Source organism: Nerophis lumbriciformis, linkage group LG03 (genome assembly GCF_033978685.3).
Source record: "Nerophis lumbriciformis linkage group LG03, RoL_Nlum_v2.1, whole genome shotgun sequence".
Classification (NCBI taxonomy): Eukaryota; Metazoa; Chordata; class Actinopteri; order Syngnathiformes; family Syngnathidae; genus Nerophis; species Nerophis lumbriciformis.
Genome location: NC_084550.2, coordinates 69,709,825 through 69,732,500, shown reverse-complemented (window position 1 = coordinate 69,732,500; position 22,676 = coordinate 69,709,825). Strand labels below are relative to the sequence as shown.

Genomic DNA, 22,676 nt, shown 5'->3' with positions numbered 1-22,676 from the left:
TTTTATACAGATAACGAGTTCAAACAGGTGCCATTAATACAGGTAACGAGTGGAGGACAGAAGAGCTTCTTAAAGAAGAAGTTACAGGTCTGTGAGAGCCAGAGATCTTCCTTGTTTGAAGTGACCAAATACTTATTTTCCACCATAATTTACAAATAAATTCTTAAAAATTCCTACAATGTGAATTCCTGGATTTTTTTTCACATTCTGTCTCTCACAGTTGAAGTGTACCTATGATGAAAATTACAGACCTCTGTCATCATTTTAAGTGGGAGAACTTGCACAATCGGTGGCTGACTAAATACTTTTTTGCCCCACTGTATATTATTATATGTTATATATATATAACATATAAGTTAAAGGGGAACTTCCCTTTTTTAAATTTTTTTTAAACAATCCCTGTTTTTTTTAAATGTCTTCTAATTTGTAATATATGGCAAGTACGAGGTGGCTAAGAATGCAGATAATGAGATGTATCCATTGTGCCCATAAAGCCCTCTAAAAAAAACGCTAACAATACTCCATTGACATCTTCTGATCTGAATATTAACAAAGTGTTTGCAATATTGTTATCAAAAGCTCTAACGCCAAGGAACTACTTTTGGCGGCACCGTGATCAAAGAAAGCTAACGAGCTCGTGCAGCTATTGGCATATTGAGCCGGTTAAGTTAATTCTATATTATAAAGTATTCTTTTCACTTGTAGAAGGTTATGGCCATAAACTGAGAAATTGGTCAACTTTGACATTCAATTTAGACCCGCAGGCGGCGAGAAAGACACGAAAAAATGCTTGTTTGCGCCCGTCTTTTTTTTTTTTACTTTTTACCTGCGTTAGGATTATGATTAATTCTTCATCTAAAGCCCATCCCATCAGTCGGCATCCCAGCGAGAGCAGACATTGTACAGTAAGTGATTGTTTTACTATGTTCACTACAGCTAGAACATACATAGATCAGTTTAGGCACTTCAATGTATTACAATATAAAAAACGAAAAGGTTTGAGCAATCATCATCTTTATATACCGTATTTTCCGCACTATTAGCCGCACCTAAAAACCACAAATTTACTCAAAAGCTGACAGTGCGGCTTATAACCCGGTGCGCTTTATATATGGATTAATATTAAGATTCATTTTCATAAAGTTTCGGTCTCGCAACTACGGTAAACAGCCGCCATCTTTTTTCCCCGTAGAAGAGGAAGTGCTTCTTCTTCTACGCAAGCAACCGCCAAGGTAAGCACCCGCCCCCATAAAACAGGAAGCGCTTCTTCTTCTACTGTAAGCAACCACCCGCCCGCGTAGAAGAAGAAGAAGAAGAAGCGCGCGGATATTACGTTTCATTTCCTTTGTGTGTTTACATCTGTAAAGACCACAAAATGGCTCCTACTAAGCGACAGGTTTCCGGTTCATGAAAAGACGCAATCTCTCCATCCGCACACGGACTACTATTTCACAGCAACTGCCTAAAGACTTTCAAGAAAAGCTGGCTACTTTCCGTGCATATTGTAAAAACAAGATAGCTGAAAAAAAGATCCGGCCAGAGAACATTATCAACATGGACGAGGTTCCACTGACTTTTGATATTCCTGTGAACCGCACTGTGGATACAACGGGAGCACGTACGGTGAATATTCGCACCACAGGGAATGAGAAGTCATCCTTCACTGTGGTTCTAGCTTGCCATGCTAATGGCCAGAAACTTCCACCCATGGTGATATTCAAAAGGAAGACCTTGCCAAAAGAGACCTTTCCAGCCGGCGTCATCATAAAAGCTAACTCGAAGGGATGGATGGATGAAGAAAAGATGAGCGAGTGGTTAAGGGAAGTTTACGCGAAGAGGCCGGGTGGCTTTTTTCACGCAGCTCCGTCCATGTTGATATACGACTCCATGCGCGCCCACATCACGCTGGTTTTTAATATATTATTAAAGTTTGACTGACCTATCTGACTGTTTTTTTGACATTCCTTTAGCGCAGTTAGATGCGGCTTATAACACGGGGCGGCTTATATGTGGACAAAGTTTTGAAATATGCCGTTCATTGAAGGCGCGGCTTATAACCCAGGGCGCCTTATGGTGCGGAAAATACGGTAAACACATTTTTTTTAAATAAAATAAATTACGAGATAATACAATAGGATAAAAAAAAAAAAAATTTATATACATTTACACATATATATATACACATATATATATATATATATATACAGTATATACATATGTATAGAAATGGGCTCCAATATAGATATCCTCCAATATAGATAATAATTTCTGCTTTGAACCATTTTCCAAGATTTAATATATTAATTAAGAGATAATATATATGATAAAAAGATTATATATATATATATATATATATATATATATATATATATATATATATATATATATATATATATATATATATATATATATATATATATATATGTATGTGTGGGAAAAAAATCACAAGACTATTTCATCTCTACAGGCCTGTTTCATGAGGGGGGGTTCCCTCAATCATCAGGAGATTTTAATGGGAGCATTCGCATACCATGGTTGTATACGCATACCATAGTGGGTGGGTACAGGCTGGCGTAGGGGCGTGGTGATTGGCTCATGTGTTACCTAGGAGGTAACACATGAGGTAATCACAAGGCTTCTTTCAGGAACCAAAACCTGCGGAATATCACAGAACTCAGCAAACACATTTGGGACCTCAAAGACAATAATGTTGAATATTCAATAACATGGCAAATTCTTGCATCCAGCACACCTTACAATAGTGGTAATAAAAGATGCAACCTATGCTTGAAAGAGAAACTGTTTATTATTTACCGTCCAGACCTGTCATCCCTCAACAAGCGCAGCGAAATTGTAACAGCATGCCGCCACAGACGGAAACACCTCCTAGGTAACACATGAGCCAATCACCACGCCCCTACACTAGCCTGTACCCACCCACTCTGTGCCCTATATAATCCATGGTATGTGAATGCTCCCATTTAAATCTCCTGATGATTGAGGGAACCCCCTCATGAAACAGGCCTGTAGAGATGAAATAGTCTTGTAATTTTTTCCCCACACATACATATATATATATATATATATATATATATATATATATATATATATATATATATATATATATATATATATATATATATATATATATATATATATATATATATGCTTTGAACCATTCCCCAATATTTAATTAATAATTTAAAATCACTGAACTAATGTGGCCCTGCGATGAGGTGGCGACTTGTCCAGGGTTCCGCCTTCCGCCCGATTGTAGCTGAGATAGGCTCCAGCGCCCCCCGCAATCCCGAAGGGAATAAGCGGTAGAAAATGGATGGATGGATGGATGGATGAACTAATGTGAAAATGTGGGTTTTACTTTCGGAAATCAACTTTTATGTATAAAACATTTTGCTTGCTACACATTGACATTAACAAGAATTTCTAGCTTACTATCTTTTTATAGATACACCAACTTTAATCTCTTCTCTACCTTTGTTTTCCAGCCAATCTCCAATCTCCTACCAAAACAAATATACACATATCACATTCCATGAATAAATGATCTACATCTTCTATAGCAGGGGTCCTCAAGTACAAATCTTGAAGGTCCACAAATGTTTTTTTTTAAACAGGCTGGGTCCGTTTATTATCGGTCAAGCTTATATAGTAGCAGGAGGTAAGTAGTTTAACATTTTCTTAAAATTCACAAAAATAAAATAAATATCCAATAAAATACATGAAATATGTTCTTTGAAACAAAAATAAATAAGAACTTTGAAAAAATGTATCCTCTGCATTTGACCCATCCCTTAAGCACCCCCTGGGAGGTGAGGGGAGCAGTGGGCAGCAGCGGCGCCACGCCCGGGAATCATTTTTGGTGATTTAACCCCCAATTCCAAGCCTTGATGCTGAGTGCCAAGCAGGGAAGAATGCTGGTATGAGCTTTTAAACATAACCCGTTAACTGCTGCCAATCAAATGGTGAATTAGATACTCTTTAGGGTTCATATGTTTGTAAATCTGACTGTGATGAAGTCAGTGCCTCACCAGCCATCAACCTCACCGCACGTTACTGCTCTGTTGCTATTTGTTGTTGTGTCAAAGATTTAACAAAAATCTTGCTTGATGTTTCATATGACTTTTTCAGCCTCGTGATTTCTTTTTTTCTTAGCTCTGAATCATGAGGAAATGTCTCTTCAAATTCGCGGTGCTCTTTCAGATAGTGACGTTTCAGATTTTCACTTTTCACCAGAGCAACAGTACAGTTGCATATTAGACACATTGGTCTGGTACTTGCAGTAGGTAGGATGAAACATATTGCTCTGTCCATTCTTCCTTGAAACGTAGGTTTTCCCTGTCCACCTTTCTTTTACCAGCCTGAGCCAACTTGGAGCATGCCATTGTGATTTGATTCACATTCAGTGACTGACGAGTGAACAGTTAGCGAAGTAGCGATACGAGACAACTGTGTGCCTGCAGCGAAAGGTTCCATGCACTGTGCACTGCACATGTGTATGACCCAGGTGGTAACAGCCTATCAGCGCGTCGTTGTGATAGAGATGACAACCCATACCCCGGAATCAGCCAATCAGAGTGGCGTTCTCTCGCTCTCACTCCGTCTCTCTCTCTGAGAGAGAGAGAGAGACGGAGTGAGTGAGACACGAGAAGTGTAAACGAAACGTGGAGATATTTGACTAAAAACAACAAAGAACGTTGACTTGCGCTAGCGATAACTCACAGATGAATACAATTATTATATTTTTTTATAATAATTATAATTATAATAATTAAAAAAAAAAAAAAAAAAAATTTTTTTTTTTTTTTTTTTTTTTACTATAATTCGTGCTAGGTCCGGACGGACACGTCGCTGGGTCCGGACATGGACCGCGGTCCGCCTGTTGAGGATCACTGTTCTATAGCATGACAGGTAAAACAGTTGTCAACCATGTTTTGTTTTTGTTTCCAAACATCACTAGTAGGGCATATTCCATTAATAATTTTGAATTGTATTACTTTAACTTTGGAAAGAATTGGATATGTAATATATTTTGTACTTATTTTCCCTATTTTTACTTTGGTAAACTCTAGTTGCAACCCAGAACTCCTTGACGCTGCACGGATAGCCCAGGTAGGTCAAAACAGTTACAGAAGATCAACTTTATTATCTTACATTTCTAAGTTATATTTGTTCACCAAAACTGACTTTGTCTTGTAAAATGACAACTTTTATTCATGTGAAAATGAGATTTTTCCCCCATAGTGCACCTGACAACTCCTTTGTCATTTTGAAGCCCGAGATTTGTTTTTATAAAGACGTGTCCATTTCATGTGTAAGGAGATGAATATTGAGCCGCATAATTGGTATGCACACACCTAAGAAGTGCCTCCTCATTGTTGCTTCATTTAGCCTTCAGCTCTTTCATTGCTCATTTCTCTCTACTCCAAAAGTTTTTGTTGTTGTTGTTCTTCATAAGCGGAGTCATCATAAGGTCCAATTGTAAACATGTCAGGGAAAGGACAATTAGAAAACAACAACAAAGAGATGCTAGTTATGTGCTTTTTGCTTTATACCATACCATACCAACTTTATTAGGGCCCGCATGTCCCATTGCATAAGGACTCCCACAGGGAGTCCTTATGCAATGGGACATAAGGACCTATTGTTTTTCTAAGGTTTTATTATTATTATTATTATTATTATACCGGCCGCCTCTTTGAGCTGCAATTTGACCCACTTAACATGCTTCAAAACTCACCATATTTGACGCACACGTCAGGACCTGCGAAAATTGCCTTTTGATGAAAAAACCAAACCCCAAAAATAATAATTGCGCTCTAGCGCCCCCTAGGAATAAAAAAAACTAGACTGCCTGTAACTCCCACTAGGAAGGTCGGAGAGACATGAAACAAAAACCTCTCTGTAGGTCTGACTTACACCTACCTTTCATAATTGTACAGTCTCGGGCTAAAATCAACAGGAAGTTGGCAATTCCCCCTTCAAGACAAAAAAGTACTAAAAACAGACACTTTTGCCTCTTTGAGCTGTAATTTGACCCCCTTAACATGCTTCAAAACTCACCAAACTGAACGCACACATCAGGACTGCCAAAAAGTGTGATCTAATAAAAAAACCTAACCCCAAATCTCAAGATTGTGCTCTAGCGCAATTTTTTAATAAAACGCACAAAAAACTGCTCCTCGGATGAAAAAACTGACAAAACTGCCTGTAACTCCCACTGGGAAGAACCTCTATGTAGGTCTCACTTAGACCTACATTTCATAAATTGACAACCCCCAGCAAAAATCAACAGGAAGTTTGCTATTCCCCCTTCAAAACAAATTTTTTGTAAAAACCGGTCACCTTCCTCTGAGCGCGTTTGTCGTTTCGGCTTCAAACTAACACAGGAGAGAGATTAAACCCTTGTGTATAAAATAACAGAACAGCTTTTTAATACCTGCTCCGGTTTTGATTTTATGACCCTTCAAACTAAGACCCGCTGCGCTGATGCTGCTGCGCTGCTGTTTTTTTAAGATGGCTGCTTAAAAGCAGGAAGCACCAACGTGCCCACACAATGCAGACAAGGTAGGTACACTAGACAAAAGTCTTGGGACACTTCAGACTAAATGTAGACAAAAGTATTGGGACACTTAGGACTAGCACCTGCCAAATACGCGGGCCCGACCAATGCTGCTTGCAGCTTTAATTTATAAAGCTCTTTAAAAGCAACCACAGTTGAAGAACAAAGGGCTGTACACCACAACGAAATACAGGCAAAGGACAGGCTAAAAAAATAACATTTAAAACAGAGATAAAATGACGTGAGCGGGAGGATTGATTAATTCCAAAATACAAGGAGTTACAGTAATCCAGCCGAGATGTGATAAAAGCATGGATTACTGTCTCAAACTGTTGCCTAGAAAGAAGGTTTTTAACCTTGGTCAGCTGACGTACAAACCCCGTTTCCATATGAGTTGGGAAATTGTGTTAGATGTAAATATAAACGGAATACAATGATTTGCAAATCCTTTTCAACCCATATTCAGTTGAATATGCTACAAAGACAACATATTTGATGTTCAAACTCATAAACATTTTTTTTTTTTGCAAATAATCATTACCGTATTTTCCGCACCATAAGGCGCCCTGGGTTATAAGCCGCGCCTTCAATGAACGGCATATTTCAAAACTTTGTCCACCTATAAGCCGCCCCGTGTTGTAAGCCGCATCTAACTGCGCTAAAGGAATGTCAAAAAAACAGTCAGATAGGTCAGTCAAACTTTAATAATATATTAAAAACCAGCGTGATGTGGGCGCGCATGGAGTCGTATATCAACATGGACGGAGCTGCGTGAAAAAAGCCACCCGGCCTCTTCGCGTAAACTTAAACTTACCTTAACCACTCGCTCATCTTTTCTTCATCCATCCATCCCTTCGAGTTAGCTTTTATGATGACGCCGGCTGGAAAGGTCTCTTTTGGCAAGGTCTTCCTTTTGAATATCACCATGGGTGGAAGTTTCTGGCCATTAGCATGGCAAGCTAGAACCACAGTGAAGGATGACTTCTCATTCCCTGTGGTGCGAATATTCACCGTACGTGCTCCCGTTGTATCCACAGTGCGGTTCACAGGAATATCAAAAGTCAGTGGAACCTCGTCCATGTTGATAATGTTCTCTGGCCGGATCTTTTTTTCAGCTATCTTGTTTTTACAATATGCACGGAAAGTAGCCAGCTTTTCTTGAAAGTCTTTAGGCAGTTGCTGTGAAATAGTAGTCCGTGTGCGGATGGAGAGATTGCGTCTTTTCATGAACCGGAAACCTGTCGCTGAGTAGGAGCCATTTTGTGGTCTTTACAGATGTAAACACACAAAGGAAATGAAACGTAATATCCGCGCGCTTCTTCTTCTTCTACGCGGGCGGGTGGTTGCTTACAGTAGAAGAAGAAGGGCTTCCTGTTCTATGGGGGCGGGTGCTTACCTTGGCGGTTGCTTGCGTAGAAGAAGAAGCACTTCCTCTTCTACGGGGAAAAAAGATGGCGGCTGTTTACCGTAGTTGCGAGACCGAAACTTTATGAAAATGAATCTTAATATTAATCCATATATAAAGCGCACCGGGTTATAAGCCGCACTGTCAGCTTTTGAGTAAATTTGTGGTTTTTAGGTGCGGCTAATAGTGCGGAAAATACGGTAACTTTAGAATTTGATGCCAACAACACGTGACAAAGAAGTTGGGAAAGGTGGCAATAAATACTGATAAAGTTGAGGAATGCTCATCAAACACTTATTTGGAACATCCCACAGGTGAGCAGGCTAATTGGGAACAGGTGGGTGCCATGATTGGGTATAAAAGTAGATTCCATGAAATGCTCAGTCATTCACAAACAAGGATGGGGCGAGGGTCACCACTTTGTCAACAAATGCATGAGCAAATTGTTGAACAGTTTAAGAAAAACCTTTCTCAACCAGCTATTGCAAGGAATTTAGGGATTTCACCATCTACGCTCCGTAATATCATCAAAGGGTTCAGAGAATCTGGAGAAATCACTGCACGTAAGCAGCTAAGCCCGTGACCTTCCATCCCTCAGGCTGTACTGCATCAACAAGCGACATCAGTGTGTAAAGGATATCACCACATGGGCTCAGGAACACTTCAGAAACCCACTGTCAGTAACTACAGTTGGTCGCTACATCTGTAAGTGCAAGTTAAAACTCTCCTATGCAAGGCGAAAACCGTTTATCAACAACACCCAGAAACGGCGTCGGCTTCGCTGGGCCTGAGCTCATCTAAGATGGACTGATACAAAGTGGAAAAGTGTTCTGTGGTTTGACGAGTCCACATTTCAAATTGTTTTTGGAAACTGTGGATGTCGTGTCCTCCGGACCAAAGAGGAAAAGAACCATCCGGATTGTTATATGCCCAAAGTGTAAAAGCCAGCATGTGTGATGGTATGGGGGTGCATTAGTGCCCAAGACATGGGTAACTTACACATCTGTGAAGGCGCCATTAATGCTGAAAGGTACATACAGGTTTTGGAGCAACATATGTTGCCATCCAAGCAACGTTATCATGGACGCCCCTGCTTATTTCAGCAAGACAATGCCAAGCCACGTGTTACAACAGCGTGGCTTCATAGTAAAAGAGAGCGAGTACTAGACTGGCCTGCCTGTAGTCCAGACCTGTCTCCCATTGAAAATGTGTGGCGCATTATGAAGCCTAAAATAGCACAACGGAGACCCCCGGACTGTTGAACAACTTAAGCTGTACATCAAGCAAGAATGGGAAAGAATTCCACTTCAAAAATGTGTCTCCTTTAAAGGCTAGAGTATACAAATGAGTTTTGAGATGGGACTTAAATGCTTCTACTGAGGTAGCATCTCTAACAGTTACCGGGAGGGCATTCCATAGTACTGGAGCCCCAATAGAAAACGGGAAAAGGATCTACATTGTATGCTGTTCGGGTACAAATAAGGGACTGATATATTCTCTGTTATTGGAAATTAGAATAAATAAAACACAACGTTGCTATACCAAAAAAATAAAATAAAATTCAGCATAAAAGTATAAAAGTGTGTATTTGTTTCCACATTGATAGACCAACCTACTTATTGGTAAATAACCTATTTTAGATTAAACACACGATTAAGATGCACTTAGTTATCATCGTGTAATACTTTTATAAGCATACTTGCCAACCTTGAGACCTCCGATTTCGGGAGATGGGGGGGGCGTGGTCGGGGGTGGGCCGGGGGCGTGGTTGGGGGCGGGGGCGTGGTTGGGGGCGGGGGCGTGGTTGGGGGCGTGGTTAAGAGGGGAGGAGAAAATTGACAGGTAGAATTCCCCAAGTCAAGTATTTCATATATCCCGTATTTTCCGCACTATAAGGTGCACCGGATTATAAGGCGCACCTTCAATGAATGGCCTATTTTAAAACGTTGTTCATATATAAGGCGCACCACATTATAAGGCGCATAGAATAGAAGCTACAGTAGAGGCTGGGGTTACGTTATGCATCCCGTAGTTGCGAGACCTGTTGTGGCTCAATATTGGTCCATATATAAGGCGCACCGAATTACAAGGCGCACTGTGAGCTTTTGAGAAAATTGGGAGGTTTTTAGGTGCACCTTATGGTGGGAATAAGCGGTAGGCGTTCCCGGCTGGCCTGGGAACGCCTTGGGGTCCTCCGGCAGGAGCTGGACGAAGTGGCTGGGGAGAGGGAAGTCTGGGCTTCCCTGCTTAGGCTGCTGCCCCCGCGACCCGACCTCGGATAAGCGGAAGAAGATGGATGGATATATATACATATATATATACATATGTCTTAATAAGGTTATCCAAAAAATAGTGCTCGATACCGTAGTAGAGCGCAATATATGTATGTGTGGGAAAAAAAAAATCACAAGACTACTTCATCTCTACAGGCCTGTTTCATGAGGGGGGGTTCCCTCAATCATCAGGAGATTTTAATGGGAGCATTCACGTACCATGGTTTGTATAGGGCACAGAGTGGGTGGGTACAGGCTGGTGTAGGGGCGTGGTGATTGGCTCATGTGTTACCTAGGAGGTGTTTCCGTCTGTGGCGGCATGCTGTTACAATTTCGCTGCGCTTGTTGAGGGATGACAGGTCTGGACGGTAAATAATAAACAGTTTCTCTTTCAAGCATAGGTTGCATCTTTTATTACCACTATTGTAAGGTGTGCTGGATGCAAGAATTTGCCATGTTATTGAATATTCAACATTATTGTCTTTGAGGTCCCAAATGTGTTTGCTGAGTTCTGTGGTATTCCGCAGGTTTTGGTTCCTGAAAGAAGCCTTGTGATTGTTCCATCTGGTTTTAAACTCTCCCTCGGTTAATCCTACATATGTGTCGGATGTGTTAATGTCCTTGCGTATTACCTTAGATTGGTAGACAACTGATGTTTGTAAGCACCCCCCGTTGAGAGGGCAATCAGGTTTCTTTCGACAGTTACAGCCTTTGTTGGTTTTGGAGTCGCTCTGTCCGGGGGCCGACGGCTCATTTGCAATTGTTTTGTTGTGGTTTGAGATGATTTGTCGTATATTGTTCATACAGCTGTAGCTCAATTTAATGTTGTTCTTGTTGAATACTTTCCTTAGGCTGTTGCCTTTGGGAAAGTGTTTGTCAATCAGATTGAGGAATTTGTGTCCAATGTTAGTTGAGACGTTTTTGCTGTATGGGGGGTTGTACCAGATGATGTCGTTTCGTTTTCTGTTCTTTTTTGGCTGGTTTCCTGGCGTGGGTTCATAGGTGAGGGTGAAATTGTATCCGCTTTCATCAAGGGCTTTTTGGTACGGGGGGGTTGCTTGGTCAAATTCAGTTTTGCTAGATGACAGCATCGATAGCCTTTTATTAATTCCGGTAGGTATTCTTTTCGTGGTGGTGGGTGGGTGGTTGCTGTCATGGTGCACGTATTGGAGTGTTGTGTTGGGTTTCGTGAATGGTTGGTAGCTGTTATTTCTCAGGTTGAAAGTGACGTCAAGGAAGTTGACGGTTTGCTTGTTGGCTTCAATCGTGATCCGTAGGCCGTTCTCTTTGAAAATTTGGCATATGCGCTTCTTGGTATTCTCGCTGCTCCTTGGCGAGGCGCGACACACTGCCAGTCCGTCATCACGGTAAATACCAAGGTTCAGATTGAGGCTAGCGAGCTGGGAGAGGAGGAAACTTCCAACGAGTATATATATATATATATATACACATACACACATATATATATATATATATATATATATATATATATATATATATATATATATATATATATATATATATATATATATATATATATATATATATATATATATATATATATATATCTACATCCTGAAAATATGCAAACAAAACTGTTTAGATAATTGATACTTCGAACTTGCATAAATAAATCTTAAGGAATATAACATAACTTGGCTTCTGAGAGCTTCAAAATGTAATAAATAAAATGCTAAAATAGTTGTTGATAAACAAGCAATTATTTTAATAATTAAATATGGTCAGTTTAAATGAATTATTATGATCATTTAAAATTAATTATTTCAAATATGTTTATTTTAATGTATAAGGCTGGATGTAATAAGGAGTCAGAAAAAATACAAATAAAAATACAATTAATTTTGATGTTTTTAGCAAAATATAGTAAAAATTGATTTAGTTTTTTTAATTTTAATTTATAAATATATGTATTTTTAGGTAAGATAAACATAATAATACAATTTATCTCTCGTCTGGATGATTTAGTTCTTGTCACCCTGTTGTCCTCCCGTCGTGAAAAAAAGGCTGTCCTCACTCAGGTCCGCATGGAGCCGGAGGGGGCGTGGCCTCCAGCTCCGGCTGAAAATCGGGAGATTTTCGGGAGAATATTTGTCCCGGGAGGTTTTCGGGAGAGGCGCTGAATTTAGGGAGTCTCCTGGAAAATTCGGGAGGGTTGGCAAGTATGTTTATAAGGAGAAAAAAAACGGAATTCCTATTTAAAAACACTTATTTTGAAAGAGCCTAACAGGAAATGACTCTCAAGCAGTCGTGCTGCTTCTCTCTCTCTCTCTCCCTGCATGAAGCGGGAGCTCGGCGAGTGAAGAACATCCACGCTGCGTGTCTGTCAGGAGGGGAGGACGTGGAGGAATCCGCCGCACGAACCGACAACCATGGCCAAAGTCGCCGTCTCTTTTTTGCTGTTCTGGCTGGTCTGGGGCCCTCGCTGTGCTCTTGGTGGAAAAGGTAGGAACCCGGAAAAGAAAAATGTGTTTTGTTTTTGACCATTTCCAAAGTTGACACGGGGGTGCAACTGTAGCGAGGGTGCTTGGGAGTTTATTTAGTATTCAAGTATTTTGTCGTGTTTGTCTTTTCTTTGAGGAGTGTTTTCTAGTTGTTTCCCGAGTGAACGTCACCATTATTGAGACAGGTGTTCAATTAGTGTTTGCCGTAAAGCGACATCTGTGCTGCAAAATACACGTTACACCTTGCTGTTGAATGACCTCTTGTTAATGACCCACTTTTAAATATATACAGGTAAAAGCCAGTAAATTAGAATATTTTGAAAAACTTGATTTATTTCAGTAATTGCATTCAAAAGGTGTAACTTGTACATTATATTTATTCATTGCGCACAGACTGATGCATTCAAATGTTTATTTCATTTAATTTTGATGATTTGAAGTGGCAACAAATGAAAATCCAAAATTCCGTGTCACAAAATTAGAATATTACTTAAGGCTAATACAAAAAAGAGAGTTTTAGAAATGTTGGCCAACTGAAAAGTATGAAAATGAAAAATATGAGCATGTACAATACTCAATACTTGGTTGGAGCTCCTTTTGCCTCAATTACTGCGTTAATGCGGCGTGGCATGGAGTCGATGAGTTTCTGGCACTGCTCAGGTGTTATGAGAGCCCGGGTTGCTCTGATAGTGGCCTTCAACTCTTCTGCGTTTTTGGTTCTGGCATTCTGCATCTTCCTTTTCACAATACCCCACAGATTTTCTATGGGGCTAAGGTCAGGGGAGTTGGCGGGCCAATTTAGAACAGAAATACCATGGTCCGTAAACCAGGCACGGGTAGATTTTGCGCTGTGTGCAGGCGCCAAGTCCTGTTGGAACTTGAAATCTCCATCTCCATAGAGCAGGTCAGCAGCAGGAAGCATGAAGTGCTCTAAAACTTGCTGGTAGACGGCTGCGTTGACCCTGGATCTCAGGAAACAGAGTGGACCGACACCAGCAGATGACATGGCACCCCAAACCATCACTGATGGTGGAAACTTTACACTAGACTTCAGGCAACGTGGATCCTGTGCCTCTCCTGTCTTCCTCCAGACTCTGGGACCTCGATTTCCAAAGGAAATGCAAAATTTGCATGGTTGGGTGATGGTTTGGGGTGCCATGTCATCTGCTGGTGTCAGTCCACTCTGTTTCCTGAGATCCAGGGTCAACGCAGCCGTCTACCAGCAAGTTTTAGAGCACTTCATGCTTCCTGCTTCTGACCTGCTCTATGGAGATGGAGATTTCAAGTTCCAACAGGACTTGGCGCCTGCACACAGCGCAAAATCTACCCGTGCCTGGTTTACGGACCATGGTATTTCTGTTCTAAATTGGCCCGCCAACTCCCCTGACCTTAGCCCCATAGAAAATCTGTGGGGTATTGTGAAAAGGAAGATGCAGAATGCCAGACCCAAAAACGCAGAAGAGTTGAAGGCCACTATCAGAGCAACCTGGGCTCTCATAACACCTGAGCAGTGCCAGAAACTCATCGACTCCATGCCACGCCGCATTAACGCAGTAATTGAGGCAAAAGGAGCTCCAACCAAGTATTGAGTATTGTACATGCTCATATTTTTCATTTTCATACTTTTCAGTTGGCCAACATTTCTAAAAATCCCTTTTTTGTATTAGCCTTAAGTAATATTCTAATTTTGTGACACACGGAATTTGGGATTTTCATTTGTTGCCACTTCAAATCATCAAAATTAAATGAAATAAACATTTGAATGCATCAGTCTGTGTGCAATGAATAAATATAATGTACAAGTTACACCTTTTGAATGCAATTACTGAAATAAATCAAGTTTTTCAAAATATTCTAATTTACTGGCTTTTACCTGTATAACCACAAAAGCAAATTAAAACAGTCTTTTTGGACAGGCAGTTGTCTAATATACCCTTTAAAATTTTGATTTCTAATTATTGTTTTAATTGGTTTTACCCTTTAAAATCGTTTTTAATCATATTTAATTTTGTATTGTTTTTATATTGGTTTCATATATATATTTTTTGTTGCTTTTATTCAGTCATTGGTGGAGCTAAGGATAATATTTGAATATTGTTTTTAATATTGTTGTGCAGCACTTTGGAAACATTTCTGTTGTTTAAATGTGCTATACCAGGGGTGCTCACACTTTTTCTGCAGGCGAGCTACTTTTCAATTGATCAAGTCGTGGGGATCTACCTCATTCATATATATCATTTATATTTACTTATTTATGAAATATATGTTTTTGTTAATAAGTTAAAGGTGTTTAATGATAATACAAGAATGTTTAATACATATAGTTAATATTGTTAATAAATTAAAGGTGTTTAATGATAATACAAGTATGTTTAATACATATAGTTAATATTATTAATAAATTAAAGGTGTTTAAAGATAATACAAGCATGTTTAACACATATAGTTAATATTGTTAACAAGTTAAAGGTGTTTAATGATAATACAAGCATGTTTAACACATATAGTAAATATTGTTAATAAGTTAAAGGTGTTTAAAGATAATACAAGCATGTTTAACACATATAGATTCCTTTCTTTCATGAAGACAAGAATATAAGTTGGTGTATTACCTGATTCTGATGACTTGCATTGATAGGAATCAGACAGTGGTGATGATAAGGTCCGCATTTTCGAATGGAGGAGAAAAAAAGTCCTCCTTTCTGTCCAATACCACATGAAAGTGGTTGGTTTTTGGCATCTTATTTGTCCAGCTTCCGTACTCCTTTGTATACACTTTACAAGAAATACATTGTCGGCAAACTCCGTAGCTTGCTAGCTTGTGCACGCCAGCTTTCTGAGACTCTTGTTTTGTTAGCGCAACTGTGCAACTGTGCAGTCGGTCTTTGGAGTTTTGACGACAGGTACGGCGCCAGAGTCTGTTGAAATAAAGTGTTTCTCGCCTTCCAGTTGGTAATTTTAATGAGCTGGCAGCAGCCAGCGTCATCTCAGAAGACCCTCGGGTGCCGTGAATGTCAATCAAGTGACGTCATAGTGAAGATTTATGATCGCTCATTTTTAGGACTATTTTTTTAATGCCTGGCTGGTGATCGACTGACACACCCTCCGAGATCGACCGGTAGCTCGCGATCGACGTAATGAGCACCCCTGTGCTATACAAATAAAGTGGATTGGAAAACCCGGCAATCTAAAACGTCTGCAAAACTGCATTTAGTTTAGATCAGTGTTTTTCAACCTTTTTTGAGGCAAGGCACATTTTTTCATTTTTTTCCCATTAAAAAAAACCGCAGGCACACCACCAGCAGAAAACGTAAAAAAATTAAACTCCACCAGGTCGTCAGGCCTTATTTAGAGTTTGTTGGTGTTTTCCTGTGTGTTGTGCTTTAGTTTGTGTCTTGCGCTGTTATTTTGGTGATTTCCTGTAGCAGTTTCATGTCTTCCTTTTGAGCGCTATTCCGCGCACCTGCTTTGTGTTAGCAAGCAAGGCTATTTACGTTGTTGCTATCCTTCTTTGTGTGGTCATTGTTGATTGTCATGTCATGTTACGGATGTATTTTGTGGACGCCGTAAGTTTTTGCTGTCGTCCAGCATTCTGTTTTTGTTTACTTTGTAGCCAGTTCAGTTTTAGTCTCATTCTGCATAGCCTTCACTAAGCTTCAATGCCTTTTCTTATAAAATATTTTTAACCCAAATAGGTGAAATTACATAATCTCCCACTGCACAGTGGTTGAAAAACACTGGTCTAATATACCCTTAAAACCCGACAATCTAAAACAACGTCTGCAAAACTGCATTTAGTTTAGATCAGTGTTTTTTAACCTTTTTTGAGGGCAAGGCACATTTTTTCCCAGAAAACGGTAAAAAATGAAACCCCACCAGGTCGTCAGGCCTTATTTTGAGTTTGTTGGTGTTTTCCTGTGTGTAGTGCTTTAGTTCTTGTCTTGCGCTGTTATTTTGGTGGGCCTTCCTGTTTTATTGGGGTTTTCCTGTAGCAGCCTTTGGGCGCTATTCCGCGCACCTGCTTTGTGTTGGCAAGCAAGGCTATTTACGTTGTTGCTATCCTTCTTTGTGTGGTCATTGTTGATTGTCATGTCATGTTACGGATGTATTTTGTGGACGCCGTAAGTTTTTGCTGTCGTCCAGCATTCTGTTTTTGTTTACTTTGTAGCCAGTTCAGTTTTAGTCTCATTCTGCATGGCCTTCCCTAAGCTTCAATGCCTTTTCTTATGGGCACTTACCTTTTGTTTGTTTCTGGTTTAAGCATTAGACACCTTTTTACCTGCACACTGCCTCCCGCTGTTTCTGACATCTACAAAGCAATTAGCTACCTGCTGCCACCTACTGATATGGAAGAGTATAACGTGTTAAGTCTGCCGAGCTCTAGACAGCACAGACACTCAACAACAACACATTATAATTACTAGTTTGCAAAAATATTTTTAACCCAAATAGGTGAAATTACATAATCTCCCACTGCACAGTGGTTGAAAAACACTGGTCTAATATACCCTTAAAACCCGACAATCTAAAACAACGTCTGCAAAACTGCATTAAGTTTAGATCAGTGTTTTTTAACCTTTTTTGAGGGCAAGGCACATTTTTTTCCAGAAAACGGTAAAAAATGAAACCCCACCAGGTCGTCAGGCCTTATTTTGAGTTTGTTGGTGTTTTCCTGTGTGTAGTGCGTTAGTTCTTGTCTTGCGCTGTTATTTTGGTGGGCCTTCCTGTTTTGTTGGGGTTTTCCTGTCGCAGCCTTTGGGCGCTATTCCGCGCACCTGCTTTGTGTTGGCAAGCAAGGCTATTTACGTTGTTGCTATCCTTCTTTGTGTGGACATTGTTGATTGTCATGTCATGTTACGGATTTATTTTGTGGACGCCGTAAGTTTTTGCTGTCGTCCAGCATTCTGTTTTTGTTTACTTTGTAGCCAGTTCAGTTTTAGTCTCATTCTGCATAGCCTTCCCTAAGCTTCAATGCCTTTTCTTATAAAATATTTTTAACCCAAATAGGTGAAATTACATAATCTCCCACTGCACAGTGGTTGAAAAACACTGGTCTAATATACCCTTAAAACCCGACAATCTAAAACAACGTCTGCAAAACTGCATTTAGTTTAGATCAGTGTTTTTTAACCTTTTTTGAGAGCAAGGCACATTTTTTTCCAGAAAATGGTAAAAAATTAAACCCCACCAGGTCGTCAGGCCTTATTTTGAGTTTGTTGGTGTTTTCCTGTGTGTAGTGCTTTAGTTCTTGTCTTGCGCTGTTATTTTGGTGGGCCTTCCTGTTTTGTTGGGGTTTTCCTGTAGCAGCCTTTGAGCGCTGATTGGGGGCGTGGTTAAGAGGGGAGGAGTATATTTACAGCTAGAATTCATCAAGTAAAGTATTTCATATATATATATATATATATATATATATATATATATGAAATACTTGACTTTCAGTGAATTCTAGATATATATATATATATATATATATATATATATATATATATATATATATATATATATATATATATTAGTATAGCAGTTGTGCACTGCACTCTCTAAAAGCCCGAGATGTTATTGTCACATATGCATGTACAGTAGATGGCAGTATTGTCCTGTTTAAGAGTGTCACAACATTGCTGTTTAGGGCAGACAAACTGCTTTACGGTAGACGAAAACGTGACTGCTGCTGTTGTGTGTTGTTGCCGCGCTGGGAGGACGTTAATGAAACTGCCTAACAATAAACCCACATAAGAAATCAAGAACTCGCCCTCGATCATTCTACAGTTATAACGTGATTGGGCAGGCACGCTGTTTATATTGTGGGAAAGCGGACGTGAGAACAGGCTGGCTGCTGTCGACACGTCACTCAGGTCCCGGGAGGTTTTCGGGAGAGGCGCTGAATTTTGGGAGTGTCCCGGATTTTCCGGGAGACTGGATGCATTGTTTAATGCATCCAGCGGGGCATCACAACAAAATTAGGCATAATAATGTGTTCATTCCACGACTGTATATATCGGTGTTGGTTGATATCGGAATCGGTAATTAAGAGTTAGACAATATCGGAATATCGGATATCGGCAAAAAAGCCATTATCGGACATCTTTAGTCAGCAGACTAATTAGGAGTCTTTGTTTGTTTACTTACTACTAAAAGACAAGTTGTCTAGTATGTTCACGATTTTATTTAAGGACTAAATTACAATAATAAACATATGTTTCATGTACACTAAGATTTTTTGTTAAAATAAAGCCAACAACATACCTGCCAACTTTTGAAATCAGAAAAACCTAGTAGCCAGGGTCCAGGGGCCGCAGGCCCCGGTAGGTCCAGGACAAAGTCCTGGTGGGGGGTTCAGGCTTCGCCCCCCGACGCAAAATGATTATTAGCATTCAGACAGGTTAAAATGTTGCTAAAACCATCACTTTTCTATCAGTCACAGTGACTTTTCAAAACTAAAATATTACAGCAAAAATCATATGGGTTGATTGACATGTTTATTCTGTAAGCTAACTTCAATAGTTTGAAATTATTTTGACAGTTAATGCCAGTTATCCTGTCAACCTTTCACAAGACTTCAATTTGTTAATTGAAAGTATAAACACTTTTTACAGTAAACAAATGGTAAAACAGTACTAAACAATTCCATTAAAAAAAAAAATTGGTGTCATTATTAACTTTCTGTCCAAGCTTGTATAATCTACTGCCTTGTTCAATTGTAAAAAATATTCTGTGCCTAAAATTCACATTTCTATCACAATTATCATACTGTAAACATGGTAAGCTAACTTCATTAAAATTAATAGTCCTGTCAATAGCATGCAATTACAATTCAAATGTAGTTTTTTTTGTAAGCCTTTCAAAAGAATTCAAAATATGAAAAATTCATGAAAATTAATTGAAGCCATCAGACACTTGAAAAGTGGCACATCACATCTCTAATGTAATCATTTGAACTTTTCAACAGAAATAGCACTGCAAAAATATTAAGGACATACTTCTGTATTTTGGTAGTTATGCTGTCAACATTTAACAAGATTTCTTCAACTTGGACTTGAAAGCATAAATAGTATAAACACTTTTAACAGTATAACAGTACTAAACAATTCCAATAGATAACATTGGTGTCATTACCTTTTTGTGGCTAAAATCCGAAAAACGTTGAAAGTTTTCCACTTGTATCGCTAGCAACGGCATTAGACTTGTGTTTTTTTGTCCCAACGTGGTCTTTTACATCGCTAATTCCTCCGTGTCCGATCGAAAAATCTTGTCTGCACAAGGTGCAATTCGCGTAGTTTTCACCCTTTTTGGAACGGATAATTATTCCCGGATAGGCTTTTGAATATTCTTCACGGAATGACTGCAGTTTTCTTTTCGGTTTAAGACTCGTTTGCGATTTTTCTCCGGCTGATTCCATGATCGTTCGCTCGTTTGGAAACAATGGCAACAGGTGCCTCGTGCTTGGCAGCGGTGCTATAAATAGCCTCGCGCATGGCATTCGCAATGGCTCGATAGGAAGTTACGGGAAGCAGTGTCGATTGTCATTGTTGTTACGCGATTTCGTGAATAAAACTTAAAAAACATTTTTTTTTTTTAAATTAATGAAAAACCGTATTTTTTTATCACTGCAACCGTAACCCGGAATAGGTTGATGAAAACCGTACTAATTACGGGAAAACCGGAGTAGTTGGCAGGTATGCAACAAGGACATTTTCTGTGGTGCCCTTTATTTAGAAAAGTTTCGAAAAGTACCAAAAAGTATCAAAGTACATTTTGGTACCGGTATCAAAATATTGGTATCGGGACAACACTAATGGAGAGCAGGACGGACGGGGAGGAACACAAAGTGCGGGAAGACCCTGGGGGGCGAGCGACTGTGAAGACGGAAAAAAAAAGGGGGAGCAGCTGTCTAACGAGCTCAGAAGAGGAGCACCTGAGTTATGCTTCTACGTTCCAAGGATTTATGCTCCAGCAGGGACAAAGCAGCTCGACGGTTGTGTTGAAAAGAGCGCCATAAATCTGATCTGGTTTCAATTGCCTTCCCTCGCTTTCTTCTTTTTTTTTTTTCCACAGCAAATCCTCTCTTTTTAGTCCCCCACTCGTGCATTCATGGGCTCCGGTCTCCTTTGGTGCATGTAAAAGGTGTCCTTTGTCTCCTGTAAACATGATTCTGCTGAGCTTGTACACAGAATGCAAGCAGAACAAAGTGGCCTTGACGTGATCCCCTTCAAAGAGATTTTCTTCTTCTTTTTTTTACACCATACCTTCTGAAAACTATTATTAATTCATTTGAAAGCCAGTGCGGTTATTTCATAACATGCTGAATCTTGTGGCCTTCACAGCAGTTGACGCATGTGTGAGACAATGTTTACGGTTTGGTTGGGTGGCCTCTGCAGAAAACAAGGTCTGGGGCACTTGCAAGTTATCCCTGAGGCTGTCGGCCGTATTGAGATCGTTTAAAAACAAAGAAAATTAAAGCTGCAAGCAGCATTGGTCGGGCCCGCGTATTTGGCAGGTGCTTGTCCTAAGTGTCCCAATACTTTTGTCTACTTTTAGTCTGAAGTGTCCCAAGACTTTTGTCTAGTGTACCTACCTTGTCTGCATTGTGTGGGTATGTTGGTGCTTCCTGCTTTTGAGCAGCCATCTTAAAAAAAACAGCAGCGCAGCAGCATCAGTGCAGCGGGTCTTTGAAGGGTCATAAAATCAAAACCGGAGCAGGTATTAAAAAGCTGTTCTATACTTTTATACACAAGGGTTCAATCTCTCTCCTGTGTTAGTTTGAAGCCTAAACGACAAACGCGCTCAGAGGAGATAGATTTTGAAGGAAGGTGACCGGTTTTTACAAAAATGTTGTTTTGAAGGGGGAATAGCAAACTTCCTGTTGATTTTTGCTGGGGGTTGTCAATTTATGAAATGTAGGTCCAAGTGAGACCTACATTGGGGTTTTTGTTTCATGTCTCTCCGACCTTCCCAGTGGGAGTTACAGGCAGTTTTGTCATTATTTTCTTCCGAGGAGCAGTTTTTTTCTCCGTTTTATTAAAAAATTGCTCTAGAGCGCAATTTTTAAATTTGGGGTTAGGTTTTTTCATTAGATCACAGTTTTAGCCTGATGTGTGTGTTCAGTTTGGTGAGTTTTGAAGCATGTTAAGGGGGTCAAATTACAGCTCAAAGAGGCAAAAGTGACTGTTTTTAGTACTTTTTTGTCTTGAAGGGGGAATTGCCAACTTCCTGTTGATTTTAGCCCGAGGATATACAATTATGAAATGTAGATCTAAGTCAGACCTACATAAAGGTTTTTGTTTCATGTCTCTCCGACCTTCCTAGTGGGAGTTACAGGCAGCGTAGTTTTTTCTTCTTCCTAGGGGGCGCTAGAGCGCAATTTTGAGTTTTGGGGTTTGGTTTTTTTATTAAAAGGCAATTTTCGCAGGTCCTGATGTGTGGGTCAAATATGGTGAGTTTTGAAGCATGTTAAGTGGGTCAAATTAGTGCTCAAAGAGGCGGCGGAAGAAGAAAGAAAGAATAATAATAAAACCTTACAAATTCAATAGGTCCTTATGTCCCATTGCATAAGGACTCCCACAGGGAGTCCTTATGCAATGGGCCATGCGGGCCCTAATAACGATCGTGCTCGGCTTAGTGCACGACTCAGTTACACAGGCTCGCTCTAGAGACCCAATTAACACACTGTCCCTGCCTTGCATAAGTAAGCGCTGAGTATACAACACCCAAAAGCAGTGAAGTTGGCAAATTGTGTAATTCGTAAATAAAAACAGAATACGATAATTTGCAAATCCTTTTCAATTTATATTGAACAGTTTCCAAAAACAATTTGAAATGTGGACTAGTCAGACCACAGAACACTTTTCCACTTTGCATCAGTCCATCTTAGATGAGCTCGGGCCCAGCGAAGCCGGCGGCGTTTCTGGGTGTTGTTGATAAATGGCTTTCGCTTTGCAGAGTAGAGTTTTAACTTG

General features: G+C 39.9%; 1 protein-coding gene across 1 annotated transcript in view; it reads left to right on the top strand.

Moving 5' to 3' along the window:
* Positions 1–12,564: 12,564 nt before the first annotated feature.
* The window catches only part of clstn2a (calsyntenin 2a), a 628,752-nt gene continuing 618,640 nt past the window's right edge, over positions 12,565–22,676 (top strand). Inside the window, exon 1 of the mRNA XM_061941840.2 lies at positions 12,565–12,721. Coding sequence (XP_061797824.2) covers positions 12,649–12,721 — 73 coding nt within the window. The 5' untranslated portion in view covers positions 12,565–12,648. The remainder of the gene's footprint in view (positions 12,722–22,676) is intronic.